The 21,616-nt window shown below is 34.1% G+C and overlaps 1 protein-coding gene across 1 annotated transcript in view; it reads left to right on the forward strand.

Moving 5' to 3' along the window:
- Positions 1 to 21,616, forward strand: part of LOC126977002 (endothelin-converting enzyme 1-like) — a 57,659-nt gene that overhangs the window by 21,226 nt on the left and 14,817 nt on the right. The window contains exons 3-4 of the mRNA XM_050825637.1: positions 19,360 to 19,502; positions 20,663 to 20,908. Of these exons, the coding sequence (XP_050681594.1) occupies positions 19,360 to 19,502; positions 20,663 to 20,908 (389 nt within the window). The remainder of the gene's footprint in view (positions 1 to 19,359; positions 19,503 to 20,662; positions 20,909 to 21,616) is intronic.

The raw sequence follows: 21,616 nt of genomic DNA on the forward strand, positions 1-21,616 counted from the left end.
TTTTTTTCGACTTCATATTATAAAGTATTTCATTGCTTGGATAAAGGCTTTTATTTATTAAATATGCGACTTAAAGTCTTAAACCCATGATTTCGTCTAAACAGCAGAATTTAGATTGGAATTCAGTTATGTATCTGAATTATACAGAAAACTCTTCAGAATTTACCCCCTAACTAACTCTGTCTTGCCTACTATACTTAATTTGATAAGTTCAAGATATTACTTTTAAAATATACATAATTTAATTATATTTTGTTGATTTATCTAGTGACGTCACGTCATCGCGATAACAACTGGCAACTAATTCTGACGTCTGAGGTACAATTCTGTTCCTTTTGGATTCTCATTAATAATGCCACATATATTAATTATATAATTTAAGGGAAACCCTCAAAAGTAAAACACCAATGCGCCGATTGGATTTTTCTATCACTTTCAAAGCAATAAACCAGGTTTCGTCATAGGTTACAATATTATATACAGCTAATAGCTGTCTTACTGAATTTTCTGGTGTACAATAATTTATATCTTTTGCAATTGGCTCATATCTACTATACTAAAATTTCAGAAATCTATCTTAGATAGAATATCAAAGTATAGAAATTAGAAAATTTCTAAAGTCCGAAACGTGTGTTTCCAACCAAGACTGCGAAGACCGAGTCTTGCTGGAAGGACCATTCTTGGTTATTGAACATGGTGTTATTAAGGGGCTTCACTACCTTCTCAAGAATGGTATCTTGATACACTTGTGCCGATGTTTCGATACCTTTTTCACAAAAGTATGTCTCAGTGACTCCTTCATAGCTAATACGTGGGGTATTCAAACCATCACTGAAATTGGATAGTGCCCTACTTTGTGTAATGTAATCACAGCGATTCGGTTCTCTTTATCACTCCACTCCATTTTAATATCGTAAAATATTCTACAATGTATTGGTACCAAAATGAGAAAACTCAATGAACAATCATATAAAAATGACAGATTCCGAATTCAAAAGTAATATTATGTTTATTTTTAATTGTAACAGTATTTATGGCCAGACTAAGTATTTATAATTTAACAATTTGACAAAAAAGTAATGTTCTGCAAGAATAACACATACAGCTTTCAGTTACAATGCTCATAAGTTGTTTTTTAACCGAGCTTTGAAAGTGCAGAGCAGGTTTTGAAGACGGACTAACTATCGTTATTATTTACAGTATCATAACCTCATGATTAAATAATGCTACATATTAATAAATGTCAGTTTTAGTATATTAGTGAGCGATGTCTGACCTCGAGGATTCTTCAGGCAGCAACAATTTACTACACACGGCTGCTCTCGTGAATGTTCGTCGTGTATTGTCGAGATGATAATCGTTGGTCCGTATTGTAACATTATCATGTAACGTGCTCACTAATTATCTAATTATGTTAATCGTGTGTGCGAACTACGCTAGCGGTAAATTGTCATGTCAAATTGAAATCATAACTGTCATTTATGTTACTACTATCATCATCTGATTTGATACCCACGCCTGCAGTGATTCAAGTTGGTCATAATTTTAAACGTTTGCAACTGTTATCGAATTGGGGGCATCGCCTTATAACTAGCATACAATTTCTTGGTTTATAAAAAAGTATACCTTAAGTAAGTCGTCAGTTTGAAGACAGTTAGTTATTTTTTAGTTATATCGGTATTAAAAGACGAAGTGGATGATTAGACTTCATTTTAGTTTAGCATTAGTGTTCGATCAATAATAAATAGGTTGAGTTATAATTTATAACAACAATGAAAAAACAAAAACAGTCTCAAAATGCATTGAATGCCCAAGTCTCATACAGGTTGAGTTCAAACTGTATCTGTTATTGTCGTTATAAATGGACTGAATCGCAGGGTCAACGATCTTGGTTTTTATAATACTTTCGATGTTGTCCTATCAATTTAGGAGATCAGCTCGCTGGATTTATGATTCTCTACCAAATATATTTAAAAGTATGGACGTACGTGCTTTTTGAAGGTGGTGGTGGTTGCCCCCTGTGTACCGAAAACACCGTACAAAAAAACTCATTTTGACCGCACGTGGTAGAAAGTTCCTTTACAACTGCATTGTAGGTGAACGCCACACGTTAACGCACAAATTCGAGACTTCTGAGGGCTAATTGAACGAGATTCATTTTACCCCATTCCACGACCTTTAAAGTGAAAAAAGTACTATATTGACATAAAATCGAAACTGATTGCTCTTAAGAGAGGACTCGATAGAAGTTTTAATGGAAAATATTCTTACTTCACACTGGCTTTTTATGCGAGTGGAGTACTAATAGTCGAGGCTGGCCCATTTGTGTTGTCGATGGCAGCATGACTCTCACACAGCACTGGCCAGGGTCGTGGGAGGTTAATTCTGTTTGCGCCCCAGAAAAAAAACATCGCAAAAGCCATGAATTTGTAATAATTATATTATAAGTCTACAATTTGAATTGGGCTTTCGTAAATGTTGTTTCGTAAGTGCTAGGCGATGTATATTACGTTCCTGAAGATATATCCTAGGAAATTTACTACATGTATTGCGAAATTAAAAGATATTGATAAAAAGTTTTGTGTAACATGACTGGAATTAAATAAAATGAATCAATATGAGGAAATAATTTATGACGAAATAATACGATTTACGAGGAAATAATGTAGTGCCATATTGTGTCACTACTCCAGGATTCTCCAGACTATATAGTGCTGGAGAATCAGTCCCTGGGCGTCGATAATTAGGACCTGTACCTAGTCTACTATAGTGGATGCTGGGCTGCCCCGCGACTCTGGGGCAAACCTGTGCTGACTCGAGGCAAACAGTACAAGAGGCTCAAATCACCCTCCTCCACATCCGCTGTGGATTTTTGTAACATCACGGGGCTTCGCTCAAATTTTATTGACGTCTACTCCTATCTGGAGACAGCTAAGCCAGCCCTGCTTTTCTACCTGAGAAACCTGTGAATATATATATAAACCTATACATATATATCTTATCTGGCTGATACATCTTACCTCTCCTACCCAGGGTATAATCTGGAACACTCCTTTATACCATAGGCTGGTGGGCAAAGTGGGCTATCATCATCCAAAGTCAAATTACATTTTCGATTTAGAATTTTACTGAAAAAAATAATATCATATGTCCGACATCAGATCTAAATTGTGTTACAGTATAAGTTAGTTTGCTGCGACTGCGATGCGAGATCTTAATAGATATAATAATTCGATCTTATTAAAATCTTAACGCTATAACAAATCTGTTGGTACGTTTCCGATATGTACGGAATCCCCAGCGAGTTTTCCGCCTGATCGGACTTTAAGAATTCTTACGAATACAAAAAATGAAAGATTAATGATTGAGCTTTCATACATAATGACATCCAGACATTACGTACCATATTTTTTATGTACTCTAAGATGAGTATAAGATAATATACAGATTATAAATAATATTGAACAAAGTAAAATCAAACAATTTATATAATGTAACATCTTAAAATTTATAAGGATGGAATAGTAGATATTTGATTCTTAGCTGAATCAAATATCTTTTTGAGGACTATCTCAACAGGAGGAAATTCGTAATTCGTGAATTCGTGTGGAATTAGATCGTTCATCGTCCCATTGCAACGCTCAGTACGAGCATTACTCCCGTTGAAGTCTTTTGTATGGTATTATTGTATCAAACATATTTTTACTATCGTTTTATTCTTATTTATTTAACTCAGTTTTTATGTCTATATACTAGGAGTATTACTCTAAGCACTACCGAGATTGTTCTCAGTAGTGTTTAGGTGTGTCCGTTTTAAAGTTGATTTCATTGTAAAAAAAAATTTTATATTTTTATCACAGCACACAATACTCTGATGAGAATTTACCATGTAGATTGTAGAAGTATTTTTTTTTTACTTTTCATCTATTAAATATATCGAAACGAATAAAATATCGTGAAGGAAGGTTCCCTTATAAAAGTTTCTAAAGTCTCCACAATATGCTTCATATTTGTTCTTTAAAATTTTTGAAAAAAATAACTGTTTCTACTAAGCCCCCAAGTCCAGTTTACGTACCTAACGTATTATTGGTTTTGTTTCAAAAATATATTTTTTTAAAAATGGCCGACATTTTGTCAATATTTAGGCAAAATAAAACATTGATAATATGTTTTATCTAAAAACTCAATTTCTTGTGACATTTTGTATTCTTATATAAAAAAATAATACATATAAGAAGAACTGTGAGCCTTATTTACAAGAAAATATAATATGTAGATAGAGTTGGAGCATCAATTTGTTTTTATAGAAGAGGAGGAGAATCGAGTGTACCTGATGTAAGTGATCACCGCCGCCCACAATCTCCAGAAACACCAGAGGAATCAAAGAAGCGTTACCATCGAACATGATTATAAATTTATTCTTAAAATATTGTTATTTAAGATAAGAAACTGAAAATAAAAGAGATTACGCCCCGACCTTCAGAGCCAACCAAGTGTGAACGATGTTACAAAACTGTCCGACTATTGTCCAAAATTATCCAATTAGATTCACAATTTCTTGGAAATTTATATCTTTTGTACACATCTTTTTGTATTTGCTGTATAACAATAATCTTCTCTTATTTGTTACACGAATACAAAGAACTTGTGATAGAGAGAGAAAAGTGACTTCTACCTTTCTTTGTAATCTGATCTGTAACTTCTTTGTGTTTATGTACAAACGTCAATGTCTACTTGACATCAAATTATACGTACCTTGTAAAAGAATAGTACCATCCGCGGGGTGAGAGCGGTGTCAATTGAAAGCTGCGCAAAACCTCCATAAAATTTTCCAATCCTAACAATACAATAAAAAGACCCAAATGTATGGACTTTGTTAGTATTGTGTGTTGTGAATTAGGGAATCAAAGACTGAAACGAATTAGACGCCACGTGGACAGATTGATGTACTATTAGTGTCAAGTGTCGAGAGCTTCTCGCCGCCTCCACAGTTCCGCCGTGACCCATGCAATTGGATCGAAATAGTATTAATATCTTTATTAAATTCAATACACCCAGTTAAAATTACAATAACATATGAATAAAGTACAATTATTTTATAATACAATTAAATTTCAAAAATTAAATTAATTAAAATACAATTCCGTACTTGGGTCTATTTATTTTCTATTCGCCTTCTGGTGCACCGAAAACCATTGCTTGAGAATTGAACAATCCAGATACCTGGCCAGCGTGCTCAGGATCTCATTCTTAGATTCTCGCAACCGGCTCCAGAAAGTTGCGATACGCGATCTCATGATCGCTAGGAAATCCGGTACTCTGGCCCCGGCGAACATGTCCAACGCTCTGCAGTAGCGATACAACTTCATCAGGATATGGTACACATTGTATTGCACCCTGGTGTTGTTAATAGCACGCCCAGTGTGCTTCGCCCAAAGTTGACATGTATAAAAGCATAGACAGTAAGCTCTACACAGCGTCACCTTCACTGGGTCAGTACACTTAGCAAAGCGACGCGACAGCATATTACACCTAACAGACAAAACACGTCAAATATCGGCTTCAAATAAATAAAATATAATGTATGTATTGTGAGTAAATAAACTCTTAAGAGTAATAAAATAATGTTAAAATTCGACGTTGGTAAAAGTTTAAATATATTTTAATTATTAATAATTATTTCTGAGTATGTGTTCAAGATATGGATTTTCAAAAGATTTTTCAGATAAGTATGACCGTGTTCCTTTGTCACTTTGTATTAAGTGATACCGTTGTCAAACTTATTCAAATTTAAATAAAAACGAAGACCGCAAAGTAATGTTTAATTTAAAATTCAACAAAGAAAGTACTCGACAGCTCAGCTATACTTTATATTATATTAATTCTCTTTTACGACCACTTAAGACGCCTTCTCCATAGAAAAAGAAATCATGGGACAGACGAATTCGTAAGAAATTTCCTAATTCTTATGTAATTTTAGAAATATGTAATTTTATCTTTATTAATCTCATTTATTTTTATTATTATTTATGATAGCGAAGTCTTTTTTTGTGTATGATTAAATTGAACAGCTCAGCTATTAATTGAATAAAAATGAACACGTAATATGCAATGCAACACAATAGGTCTTCTTAGGACATCTTAAAAATATTCGTATAAAATCGATTACTAATTAAATACGATAACTAGAATTCTGTTTTTTATATATGTGCAGGATAAACGAGCGTGAGGGTAAACGTGCAAGTCCAGAGGAATCACAGATGCGTTGCCGGCCGTTGATTTTAGAAAAAAATTAAACGCTTTTTTTTTAAAGTACCCATTTCGTATCGTCCTGAATACAACGTAGAAGGACTCATTTCATAGTTTGGTTGTGCGTGGAAGAAAGTTATTTGAAAATCGCACTGTAAAGGAACGCCACACATCCAGATGATAGGGTTGGTATTCTAATTTGTGGCCAGTCGTGTGAAGGTGGTTTTTGGCGGCTGGAATCAGGCCAAACAGCTCTTAACAACAATCCTCTTCATAGATGACATACATGCGTAGAAGACATACAATGAGGCAACGTCTCTATGCAACGCCGTTCACATAGCACTGGATCCTCGACAATTCGAGCAGCTCTGAGTTTCACGCGGTTTAAATTGTTCGAGCTGATACTGGGGTAAGCCAGACCAGAGATGATAGCAATACTCTAGTCTTTTAGTCCTCTGATTTTTTAAATAATTTAATTCATAAAAGATACATGCAGATATTTTATCCTTAAAGGCCATAATAATTATAATAACTATGTTATTTATTTACAATTACGATGGTAGAAATATGAAGAAAACCGCAGTTCATTAAAAATTCATGAATAATCGAACAATCTCTGGCGCGCATCATTTATTTATAATAATTTATATGATGATGTCTACGACCTTGGGGTGCTTATCCTTTGTGGTAACTTACACTTCCGGTCTCCGGTGAGGTGTGAAGGAAATGTAATTGCTTAAATCGTTATAAATATTTATGTCTTTGGCAAAAAAATATTGTCGTAAGCTTTTTTTGAAAGTAATACTTCCTTATCAACTTTAGTGTAAATCTTGTTAAAGTTATCGTATAAGGGTACAGTTTTATTTATTTGAAACAAGGATTTTGTTACGGTCTCTGGAGGTTACGGGTTATCATTGCCAATGAGGGAAAGCACTTAAAAATGAAAAATTGTAAAGATATTGTTTGTGACGTATTTAAATAAAAATTTCTATTCACTAATTGTAATCACGTAGATTGCACTTATGCATTTGAAACATTTTTTTTATAACAATAAGGGACGAGACGACCAGGGCCTTCAGCTGATGGTAACTGATACGCCCTGATGACCGATCGAATTATATTTCATTTAATGCTTTTGTAAATTTCGTTGTAATTTGCTACGAATGTCTTGACTTCTGGTATTGTAAATGTCTGTGGACGGAGATTTTCATTTTAATTAAAATAAACAAAAATAATATACTAATTTTAGTAAAGTTAAAAGTTTTATAAGTAAAGTTTTATAGATTTTTAAATATTTTATTTTAGACTTACGTTGCACTTAATAACTTGTATAAGGTACAGCGAGTAAATTAGTTTATTTTGAATTGAATTGAATCCATCGTAAAAGCTTTATGGAAAAGGAGGACAAACGGGCGTTCGGGTTAGCAACCACCAATGATTCAAATCGGGAAAGTGGAAACACATTAATACGTGGCGGGCGGGGGTCGAACCAGCGCCCTCGGATCAAAAGTCACGGCGCTAGCCATTGTCAACGACGCTCTTTTAAATTTCATCACAATTAATTCTGCCGCAAAGCAACGATGCACTTGCACTGTTGTGATGTAAGAACTTATCTCGTTACACCGCGCCATAGATCGCTTCACTCTCAACTCAGATCATACGTTGTATAGGTGTACCATCAGATGGACCACTAGCTGGCTCCATCAATTATCCTGTAAATATATTTCGCCTTTGAACCGACATAATGCGACCATGATATTATAATCTATGTGCTTCAAATGTGACCACATAATGAGCGACTTATAAGGAACGTGAAGTAATATTACGATTGTGATCGACGAAAGTGAACACTTAATTGAAGAGAAAGTAGTGAAGTATCCTTATAGCGGGTGATGTGTTGCGCTCGTATACGAGTACCTACGCGAGCGTAATCAACTAACTGCGAATGAAGATAATACAACTTTATGTATGGTGCAATTTACAAGCGAAGTAAATTTATATAAAATTGCTTTATTAATATTAAGAAAGATGAATGAATTTTGTTTTTGTGATTATTCCCCTATACGTTAAAGTCAATTCTCCAAAAAATTTCTACGAAATATTATCTAATATATATGGTTAATAATTTCTTCATGTATAATTCAAATTCAAATATTTTTATTCGAAATAGGATTTAAAATCACTTATTGAGCGTCAAAAACTACCACCCATTCGAAAGAGACTGCCTCAGACCTGAGAAGAATGGGCGCAAGAAACTCAATTCTGAATTGTCATATTAATTATTAATGGGTAGGGAACTAACAGTAACACTTACATATAAACATAAAATTTTTTTTTTTTTTATTATTATGCAATGTTCTTTTATAATCTTTGACTTAATACTAAATACCGGATAGACTTGTTTATGGCCACTGTTCAAGAGGAGGACAAACAAAAGCATACCTATGGGCGTTTTCTGCTAAATTCTGTATATTAATTAAGTGGTTTCGATATGATCCCAACCAAATTAGATATTAAAGTTTAAAACTTGCAGTCCTTTTGTTCTTGGTATAACATATATAACTATTAGCTGATCCGACAGACGTTGTTCTGCATCATAATAGATAAAAACTGTTTTTTATGAATTTGTCAATAATATTTCATAATTGCTTTCTTTCTTTCTGCTTTAATGAAATTGTTTCACAGCAGAACTGTCAAACCGTGCGTCACGAAATTCTCTCAAAGAAAATATGTCCATAAAAAACAAATATTGAAAATAGAAATAATTATGGGTCCCAAATCGAAATAAAAACTATCCTATCTCTCAAGTTGGACCAAACTGCACTCCATGAAGTAATCTCCATTAAAATCCGTTCATTAGTTTAGGAGTCCATCGCGGACAAACAACGTGTCACGTAATTTATATATATTAAGATATTTCGACAAATTATTACCTACTGAATACTCATAATGACAAGAAAATGTGACTTAAGTAACATTCAGCTAAGTCGCTACTACTTATAGATTAGGCCTCAACATAATATATAAAACAATGGAAAGCTGAGCACGTGGCTTGATTTAATTGTAGGTTGCTAGCCCTCACGCCGCTGACCGCGCTACCGTGACAGTGAACCATACCAGCCTCACACCTCCGCTGCTACTCTATTTTTCATTGGTAGACAAACGAGCCTACATGATGGTGATTGATCATCCCCCCATGTTCTGAAACACCAGAGGAATCACAGGAGCATTGTCGGCTTGTTTGAGAGCTGAACTATGTTTCTTTATCGGATGAGACATGGGCGTCCATATTTCTCTGGATAATATATCCATTAAGGCGAAGGGTTAGCAAACAAGGTGTTTTTAGACAAGTTTAGTGGTGAAAAAGTAGCATTTGGAGCTATGAACACTACTTAATCCTGTTACACATACCCTTAAGTCTTATTTGCAGGCTAATGCTTGCTGTTAGTTATACTTAACACTCCACAGCCTTTTTGAACTACCACTTTTCTTTGCAGTTAAACAAGTTTTTTGGCATGGCATGACGCATTTTTTTAGTACTACTCTCAGAAAAGTTATTCTAATAGCTTGTACTTTTTTTGTGTAGGTGCATTTATTCAGATTAGTAGTGAATAACGAGGATTGTAATCATATATTTTCCACGCAAGAATTTTGAAAATATTGGCTTTGTTACATAGGTGGCGGGCCGGCAGCCGTGAACTCATATCGCTCAAGGTCGCTGGCATTTAGTGTCGCCTTAAGTCCATTCCTTGATTTAGGTCCAAGTCTTATCAATGGCTTTCATTTTGTAAATGACATTTCACCGCCGGTGCTGTTTTGAATGACAACGTTTCCGTCTTATTAATACTTGTCAAGAGGCTGCCTCGGTATGTATAGGGCTGGGAAACATTTGAAGTGTGGTGGCATGGTGGCGTTTGAACTGTTGGTCCACATACCTAAAGCAGTTTCTTGGTATTTTTATGAAGTTAACAATGAAAATTTAAAAAAACCGGAAATTTTGAGTACATATTGGGTAGGTCTGGGAATCGGACAACATCTATTTTTCATCCCCCTAAATGTTAAGGGTGGTCCACACGAATTTTTTATTTTTTTTGACATTTTTTTTTAAATTTGATTGATTATGTGTCAGCATTAAAAAATACATTAAACATCAAATTTTCACCCATCTACGATCAACAGTTACTATTGTATCGCGATTTTAATATCGGCAATACAACGTTTGCTGGGTACAGCTAGTATTATATATAAATATCATTACAAACACCCAGACGCGGTATGAAATGGATCTTAAAAATTACATATACAAGCGGCAATTCAAATCGTTTACCCAAACATTTCTATATCTTCAGCATTATTATTGTAAATCACCTATTGTTTTAACTCGACCCACATTTTAAATTATCAGCATTCGTCTTTTACCTGGTCGAATATCTTAGAAAGCTGCGTACGTGAAGTGATTATATCGAATAATAGCGGTGACTTACAGTACTTAAAGTGGTGGCAATGAACCTTAGCAGCAACCATAACATGGGGTACTGTTAACCGTTGAGTCAGCGAGGACATAAACACAAGTTTCGAGAGGGAAGCTAACCGACACAATAGCAGGCCGCACGCCTGCGGTCACCGCTGCAATACTGTACCTGTTATGTACTTACCGCACTCGCCACGGCCGCAACTTCTTACTAATGTTTGGCTTGTTGAAAGAGGAAATGTATTTATAAAATTGATAAGAATCTCCTTTCCATAACGTGTCATGTGCAGCTAATTTGTCGTAAGATGAAAATCTGATCCTACAACAGTTAAGTATAGGTACTTCCCGCAAATTTTATTATAACTTCGAATATTTTGACGATCTGCTGCAGTTTGTCAGATTTTTGAAAATAAATGCTTGCAATGGTGGTCTGACATATTATGTTTTATTATATTTATTGTTTTTATTATTATTAATTAACTTCAGCCAGCTTAGTTTGTTTTTCAACGTCTAAGAACAGCGAACGTTTGTGACCTCATTAGTTCGTATTGAAATTCAAAGGCAATCTATATTTTTGTTCATGTACATTAATAAAAAAATCTTTAATAGTTAAATAATTTTTAACAACAATGAATCGTTAAGCTGCTTATTTATCCGATTGTATTCACAATCAGCAATTCCATCTACTAGGCTCCGTAAACTTGCTAAATCTTTTAAAGTGGATTGTGTTATATTTTATAATAAACTCCCAAATGATATTAAAATATTAATAAATTTAAATGTATCGTAAAAAATAAATTCACATCTAAGGCCTATTATAATGTGAAAGATTATTTGAATGATAAAGATAGTTGGAATTAATGTTCTAAATTTTGTTAATGAATATTGTTAAACTCATTTGAATGCTATTGTAACTTTTGTACTTCATCCTGACTTGCACTAAACAACTTATAAAGTTTTACAGTGAATAAAGATATTTTTGACTTTGACTTTGAAACTAAACAATTACTCTTATAAAAAATCATATTTATAATGATATTATTATAAAACATGTAGTAGTACTACTGCCCGCCCTCCACAACACTTATTATTCAACCAATGGCTTTTAAATCACACACCCTATATAGTCTATACGTCATACAGTCATCGAAAACAGATGTTTTTACTTTTATTTCGTGAAACCTACCTAGATTATAACTTATTATCAATATCTCATTTACAGTCAGATTTCTATAATATCACAATCACAAAAATCGTCAACTTTTTGCTCTTAATACTGATTTTCATTATTATAACACTAGAAATAAGGGATTGCTTGTAACTAATTCTAGTAGGCTTCATAAGATACATAATAGCTTTAAGGGTAAATGTATACACTTCTACAATAAAGTCCCAGCCACTGTTCAGGCATTATCTATAAATAAATTTAAATGATTTATAAAAAAATGGCTCTGTCGTAAATCCTATTACTCCACTGCTGAATATCTAAATGATCGGACAGCCTGGGACTAGATTGTGATTATTTTATAGCGATAGAAATGACTGTACAATATTGTATATTTTTATTGAACAGAGCGCAAAAAAAGAATGCTGGGAGAGTAGTAGGTATCCAGTATATTAGAAATGACATCAAAAAGAATTCTAAAGGAATCAGTTTTGAGAAAATAAATGCCTTTATGCCTTTATGCCTTTTTATCATTATAATATTACATTGTAACGACGGAATGCAAAAAAAACATTATAATCTCGTAAGCGGTAAATGTTTAGTGATATATGCAAAGATTAAAGGATGAGCAAAAAATAGCCAGTCATATTAGTCATAAACATTACCTACATTTACATTTACGGCTTCGAATCCCGGTAGGTGCAAGCATTTATATGATGAATATGGATGTTTGTTTCCGAGTCATTGATGTTTATATGTATTTATGTATGTTTATTTATATGTATGTTGAAGTTATTATATTGTATTAAATATATCGTTATATAACATATACAACAATATAACACAGGCTTTATATGCCTAATTTGGAGCAAGATAATTTGTGTAAAAAGTGTTTCAATATTATTATTATATTACATTTAGTCTTTTGTAGAAACGGGTAAGTCATCGTTGAGGATGGGTTCCAGTCAGCCATATTCAATGAATCGAATATAATAACAGCCGATAGTGTCTACAGATAGAGATGAATTACTACCTTCTACTATCAGTAATTAGCTGTCAATAATCTGAAGCTGTCCCAATATACCCGATAAGTCATTCTTATCGCCTTACATTGGGACGCGTGAATTGAAATTTTCATACAAAATTCTATCGCTGGTAAGCTATATGCGTCGTCCCATCGACAGACAGCGTGTACGGATAAAGTGAGTTATCGTCGATAAGTGTATTCCGACAGAAAAGTCAACGATTGTTACGATTTTTATTTCAAGTAAGAGATAGACTGAATATGGGAACGGCTGTAAGCTGGTTTTGTCAAATCAGAAGGCAGATTTCCTTAGAGAAGAACGAGCAAGTAACTCTAAGGTTGCTCTTTTCAAAACAGATCATTATAAGTTCATTCAATTAAAAAATAATTTCAATTACAATATACCTATGCAAAGTGATGAAAAATACTAAACGCCTTACGTAAATAAAAAATAATGTAAATTAATTAGTAAAACACAAGAGTGATTGAGTACAGTTATTGATACATCAATATACATACTGTAAATAAAAAAAAATTGCGAGTCTTTTATTAGCTATTATATAAAAATATATAATAACTTTAATTTAATAAAAATAAAAGTAAAAGAAATAAAAAACATGAAATACACTTGCCGGTATACATTACTATCGGTAGATAATGTTTCTGTGCTTTACCCCCTTATTCATAATGGTCCGTTAACTTATAACAGCCGCTAAGGATTGTTTTTTCTCATTCTGACTTAGGTCAATAGAAGAAGACAGAGTGAGAATTAGCAATGCTTTAAGTTAGCAGACTATTATGAATAAGGGGGTTAGTGTTTATAGAAAAAGGTTTAACTTATTACTATTTATTTAACTTATTACCAAGTACTAAAGATTCTTTAGTAAAAAATGCACGACAGCAGTATTATTAAAAAAAGTGTGTGTGTACTTATGTATACACGCAAGAAGTTATACCTACTTCTTAAGCGTAACAAAGCAAAAATCATTAAAATTATTTATTCCTCGAGCTATTTACTGTACGTTTGTAGAAAGAACAATTTTGTAAAAATCTTACATAGACGGCTTTGACAATTAATTATTAAATAACGAATACGGCTGTATGGGCCCTTTGCCTGTTCTAATAATGGACGAAGAAACCAAACGTCAGAAAATTTAATTCTCATCATTTTTTCACAACGCGCCTAAAGAAGTACCTACAGCTTCAATAAAATACACCGACACATACCATAATACCTACATATTTAATTGACGATACATTATAACTAATGCGATAGCTCCGTTAATGAATTGTTAATGGTAATTAAATTTAAATTAAATGGTGGCAGCCGAGTGATTTACAGCAAGAAAAAAGTGCGTGACTGATGGTTACTGAATAAATACACAATAACAATTAAATGGTTCTTATGGAACGCTTGGTTGTGGTACAGATAATGTGTTTCTATTATATTGTATTCATAATTAATGAGTTTTGATAGCTACAGGCGAGGGCTGCGCATCAATTTTAATAATTTTTTCTAAATCAAATTTAAAAGTATATTATTGCAGTTATACTACTTTATGAAATAAAAAATGATGAGAGTGAAATTTTAAGATGCGTGCGCATCACTGTAACACAAAAGCAACAGGGTAAAGTTGGTTCCAAAAACTTTCCGACGTTTGCGACATTCGTTATTTTTTTTATTTCTTCGTCCATTATTAGGATAGGCAAAAGGTTCAAGCCCGTACAGCCGTATTCGTTATTTAGTAATTAATTGTCAAAGCCATCATTGCAAGATTACAATATTGTTCTTTCTACAAATGTTATTCTACGTTACGTCTACGCACGAGGAATAAATAATTTTAATGAATTTTGCTTTGTTTTTTTTTTATGGAATAGGAGGACAAACGAGCGTACGGGTCACCTGTTGTTAAGTGATCACCGCCGCCCATACTCTCTTGCAACACCAGAGGATCACAGGAGCGTTCCCGGCCTTTAAGGAAGGTGTACGCGCTTTTTTTGAAGGTACCCATGTCGTATCGTCCCGGAAACACCGCACAAGGAAGTTCATTCCACAGCTTTGTAGTACGTGGAAGAAAGCTCCTTGTAAACCGCACTGTGGAGGACCGCCACACATCCAGATGATGAGGATGATATCCTAACTTGTGGCGTGTCGTGCGAAGGTGGAATTCGGCGGCAGGAATTAGGTAAAACAGCTCTTCGGAACACTCCCCGTGATAAATGCGGTAGAAGACACACAATGAAGCGACGTCTCTACGCAACGCCAAGTGATCCAGCCGTTCACAGAGTACTGGGTCCCCGACAATTCGCGCTGCTCTGCGTTGCACGCGGTCAAATGGATCGAGCTGATACTGGGGTGCGCCAGACCAGAGATGCCAGCAATACTCCATGTGTGGCCGGACCTGCGCTTTGTACAGCGCTAGAATGTGGGCCGGCTTGAAGTATTGCCGTGCTCTATTAATGACGCCCAGTTTCTTTGAAGCCAATTTGGCTTTGCCCTCCAGATGGCCACGGAATTGGCAATCGCTCGAGATTTCGAGACCCAGTATTCCGATACTAGGCGAGGCTTTTAGGGAAGTGTTGTCGAAGAGCGGTGATGCGACAAATGGAGTTTTTTTAGTGGTAAACGCGCAAACTTGAGTCTTCTGGGGGTTAAATTGGACAAGGTTCAATTTACCCTATTCCGCGACCTTCTCAAGAGAGGACTCGATAGAAGACACAAGTTTCTCCCGGCACTGGTCGACGATTTCCCGAGAGAGACGTGCATGGCCCGTGTATACCGTTGTTAGGCCAAAACCTAACCCGTGTATACCTTTGTATACCATTTGTTAGGCCAAAGAAGTATAACTTCTTGCGTGCATACATAAGTACACACCCACTTTTTACAGTACTTGAATGTAGTCCAGGCAGATTTTGAGTGAGTTGTTGTCATATTGACTGTATTATTCATCGAATAACTATTCTTTTTGATTCATCCTAATTCGTCTAATAATATTAAAGCCCAGCCTTTACCGAAGTGATAACAAAAGTGATTTTGATATTAAAGGTATTTCAGCATAAGATAATATCTTTTTCTGTAAGAATGAATCTATTCTTGATATATCAGCTTATTTCGGTATTTCATAGTGTTAGGTGGAATAAATTTAATCTTCCTTATTATAACTGTTCACTTTTAGGTTTATAAATATAATAAGAAAACACTACAAGCTATTTGAATTCTTTTTGACAGCTTTTTTTAAACTATTGGTTACATAGCTTTTGCATAAATAATAAATAAGTTTCGTTTATTTCAAAGATTACATATACATTTTTAGTGGTTGAGTATGTTGTCTTAGGACACTTGTACATAATAATAATACGTTTTTATTAAAGGCAGAATTACCCAGTATACATATTATGAAACAAATAGGTACAATGATATTCTAATACATTATATAAAGATAAAAAGTAAAATATACACAAAACTTATAAACTATCTGGAAAGGTTAATAAAGCTCTTCCCAGGCGTCTTGGTCATGGCACTGTCATTTATTTACTATTTTTGTTTTGATGCACAGATACTACAAAAATATCGCTAGGCATCCCGTCACAAACCGTTTGGAGAATGCGGTTCAGAGATTTACGGAGTCTATCCCAGAAGCAAGCAACTCTTTTTCTCATCACAGCATACAAATCAATCAAATAATGTAATGTAGCTACTGTAATCGGCCAGTATAGCAATCTTTCAAAACACTTAATATCCAATTATTATTTATTATTTTATTTTTATTTATATATTTATTTAGATAATTGGTAACAAGACAAACCAAATTACAATAAACGAAGAAAATATAATATTTTTAATATATTCTATTACCCTTTAAGGCTAATTGGCAAAAAATTCCAATATCCATATAAAAAAAAAAAAACAAAATATGAAGTACTTAAAGTGTATTTTCAAACAACTTTACCGTCATTATTGTTAATAATGATGCACTTTCGGCCAAGCATTACCACCACCATCGCATCAATACGAAGCCATTCCAAGTGTGTAATATAAAAAATTCCTTATTTATCTTTTTCCATTGTCGACGGTCTACCGTACCATGGTGTATGCGAACAAATCATAGTTATTAGTACATTGTAAACGCATAATAATAATTAAATTACACTTCTTTCCGTTGAGAAAGTCTCTTAATATCTCTTAATATATACAATTATTGGAACTCTCTACCAACAATAGATTAGAGTCTCTTTACAAGTTAATATTCGTCGTTTGCCGAGCATTTGCTATGACAATATGACATTTAGCTATCCGAGGGCTATGCCACATTAAATATTGTACATGTAACATTTTACTGAAAGAAGACTATATTTTAATTTCAAATTTAAATTAAACTGCATTCATAGATTTCTCAATAATTACCTGATTGGGGACTGATTGTAGCACCTAGAACATTGTCGCGTATTTTAAAAGAATTACTTAGGACTTGCAGATAGAAGAAATATAAGAGACATACTGTACATTTCTTAACTGATAATTTAAAAAAGAATAGGGTGGTAAAATCGAAACAACTGCTGAAGAGGTACGCAAAGGGAGGACACAGAAAAATTTTGTTTACGGATGAGATTATTTTACAATTGAGCAACATTTTAACAAACAAAATGACCTAATTTATGCTCAAACCTCTAATGAAGCTTCCCAATTAGTCGATAGAGTGCAACGTGGGCATTATCCTACTTCAGTGATGGTTTGGTGGGGTATTAGATATGATGGAGTGACTAAGCCCAACTTTTGTGAAAAAGGTATCAAAATATCGGCACATTTGTATCAAGTATCAAGATACCATTCTTGAGAAGGTAGTGAAGCCCCTTAACAACACCATGTTCAATAACCAAGAATGGTGCTTCCAGGAAGACTCGGCGCCGTGTCATAAAGCTCGGCCTATGCAGTCTTGGTTGGCAACGAACGTAAAACAAACCGTACGAATTGTCATTCGTACGGATTGTTTTAGGTACTTAGAATAGTACGATTATTCGAATAGTACGATATGGTAGAATTTTCCCATGGAAAGAGTGCGTGATTTTATTGATAACTGGCCTCAACGTTTGTAAGACTGTATTGCAGCCAACGGAGACCACTTCCAATAAGCTTTTTATATTTTAAATTGGTTTATATTTATGTATTAAACTAACACACTGTAAAAGTAATAAATATAATTTGCAATCGAATTTTTTTAAATTCTTTGTTTCAGTATTTATGGTACAACTACGTATTATTTCACAAAGATGTTTCTTTATCGGGATGCCATAAATTTCATAATTCCTCAAACAATTTAATGATTCAAACGCCATTTTAATGATTATGTTTGCTGCTATAATCGATTATTAAAATTATAGAATATTCCAAGAAAATAACGAAAAACTACATGCCTTATTGGCCACTAAAGAGAATGGTGAACTCAGTACGACAGTGTTTTACTTCAAGCCACCGCTTGCAACTATATAAGACGCAAATTCGACCTCACGTAGAGTACTGTTCTCAACTCTGGGCGGGCGCTTCCCAGTACCAGATTGTTCCATTTGATAACATCATGTTGACATATTGCATTCTACGCTTTAGTTTTGCGAGAAGCTTCTTGCCTCGCAAATAACTTAGTGGATTCAAATACCGGCTGCTGTTTGCCCGAACCGATGCCGCTTAGCTTAAAGGTAACGCTTATCTTGACCTCTGGGCCTCACATCACGCGAGCTCTTGCCATCTTACCAACTCTTATATAAAAAACAGTAAATGCTAATTATTTAGAAACAAGTACTGGGAGCATGTTGTTTGGACGGTCGCGGTGTAGGCTAGTCATTAAGTTGGAAAAAATGTTAATTCTTGATAAAGCTCCTAAAAATATGAGCGATGGCTCATTTCGATTCGATTCGGATTGACGTCTACAAAATGTATGAAAAGTATGTACATATAAAAATGCAAATAAATTAGCAAATGAATATGAAAAAATATAGCATTTAGTATTTCGTTAATAACAATTTTCTATATATTTCTTATTCGGTTTAGACTCCTAAAATAGCTAAAATAAATAAATTGCGTACAGCCAAAAAAGACTATTATCAATAAATTTATAACATAACACACACGGTGGTGTCAACAACACAGCCTCATATAGTTTTATTTCTACACAGAGCTATATGTTAATTTACATTGTTTTTCTTATGTTTTTCTTATATTAACAACTGATGACATTTCTTATATTAACAAGAAGGACTGACAATCTGGTCAAGATCGCCGGAATACGTTGGATGAGGGCAGCGCATGACCGATCGTCGTGGAAATCTTTGGAGGAGGCCTTTGTCCAGCAGTGGACGTCTTTCGGCTGATGGTGATGATGATGATATGTGTCTTATACAAGTGACAATAAGTAATAGAAGACTATAAGTAATAACATAATATCGTGTTTTCCACAGAGAACGTACGATCCGATGCTCGTCGGTCCTCATCATATCGCTGGCGGGGTGCCTCGTGCTCCTGGGGGTGTACACGGCCGTGCTACTCATCACAGAACACACCAACCCGCCGCCCTGCCTCACAGAAGCTTGCGTTACCACTTGTGAGTACTCAACGCGTGTATCTATCAGCTGTCACCAACTATTAGCTGTCGTTCTATCGATCCCTTTCATTTTTAAGGTTCATATAATCCGTTGGTAATTATCGTACATTAATTGAGCCCCACTATGATTTATTAAAGACTGACATTATAATAAAGAATGTCGATGTACCTACAATGAACACGAGTGTAAGATTTGCATACGCATCTGCACTAATGAACAATAATTATGCCACAATTATATTAAATATTATTCATAAAATTAGTAGATAAACGGTATGTACATGTTGATTATACTTATAACACGATATTATTAAAACATTTCATTCTAACAAATGCAAATATAACACAATTTTTTATAAAGTTTACTATTTAAAACCATTGTTCTTAATAAATTACATCATAACGGTTAATTAAAATGTTAAATAACGTAGTTAATTAAATTTTAATATAAGTATTATGTTTTATAATAACTGCGTAGTAATTCATCTGTATTTTACCTATATTGCTAATGTATAAATATTAAGTACACGTGGTGATCCAATTATTTTAAATTACGTTTCACTAGTAAGATATTACGAAGATTGCATCAACCAGTGATGCGTAGATGCCATGAGTTGTCGATGTAATTCGTAAGCACGTGTGCTTTGGGAGCAAACATCGATAATTTATGTAAACGGTTCACATATGCGCTTTATTAAAAGGACAATAAATATAAAATTATTGAGGTACTAGATCATAACACTGACAAAGGTGCTGGTGCCAACAGCCTAGTTATTTGTTATGGTATAGAAAGTTATATTGAAAGTATTCACAATGTCTCCTAATATGACATTACTGCTTTTTAACGTAGGTACGTATAAGCTTTGACAAAGTTTCAATTACTACATAAAGAAGAATGTATATATTTAAAGTATGCAATAGACGGTTACATAAAAGATATAATCTCATTATATTTTTTATATTTATTATTAAATTATAAAAAGTATATTACCAATAACTAAGCAAGGTAAGTAACCAAAATTAGAATTATTATTATTAATGTTAGTTTTGCGGAATACCATCATTTGCCAAATTTTTACAGGTTTCAAAATTTCTATATCAAATAGATTATCGGCAAATTATTTTTTAGAGTACACCTGAAATGTTTTACTTCCATCCAGCTTCCAGGGTGCTCTCAGCTTTGAATAAAGACATTTCACCTTGCACGGACTTCTACGAGTTTGCGTGTGGAGGCTGGATCAAGAAGAACCCTGTGCCAGAATGGGCCACTTCATGGGACCAGCTCGCAAAACTCAGGGAACAGCTGACGGTGGACCTGAGGGACCTTCTAGAAGCTGGCGATGAACCCAATTCTCCTAAGAGTGTGCTGAAAGCTAAGGCTCTATATAGGACCTGCGTTGACACAGGTATTTTGCTGATATTATTGTTCCTTAATAGAATATGCTTTAGTTTCTGATTAAATATCTAGGTAATATCAGTGCAAAATCTTGTAACAGTCACAGACCAGTTATAGCATTTTACATTTTCTATTTATAGGTTCGAATCTATAAATTAATTGACTTAACTAAACCAAATGAACTCATATTTTATTTTTAATATATTTTAACCCCCCTCCCCCAACTGTTCACCCCAAATTACGAAATATCCATCACTAAGGGAGGCGTATTTCCTCCGCTTTAGGTTATTGGCAGCTTTCGCCGCTATCTTGAAAGTCGCTACTCACAGTAGCGTCCTGCCACGACGCGGACTCCAGTGAATCAACTTCTCGTAAATTCCGCGTTTGGGTTCTATACATTCCTGAGATGTTCATCCCATTATTATACAAGTTTGCGTGTCAAAGTAATTTATTATGGATATAAATTTAATGGTTGCACTTTATTGTAATAACACATTTAACTAATAATTATTATCTGTTATATCCATCATAATAAAATGAGTGTAGGTTATAACGTGAAGAATATTTTCGTATTATGCATTTAGTCGTCTTGTCTTGATATGGCTAAGGACTGCTTTATTGTTCAGTGATCCTTCCATCATGATGTGATGCTTAACAAAAATCAAGTTTGACAACACTACAATTTATTATCTTTTATTATTCAAACAAAACAAATCCT

Source organism: Leptidea sinapis, chromosome 43, assembly GCF_905404315.1.
Source record: "Leptidea sinapis chromosome 43, ilLepSina1.1, whole genome shotgun sequence".
NCBI classification, from domain to species: Eukaryota; Metazoa; Arthropoda; class Insecta; order Lepidoptera; family Pieridae; genus Leptidea; species Leptidea sinapis.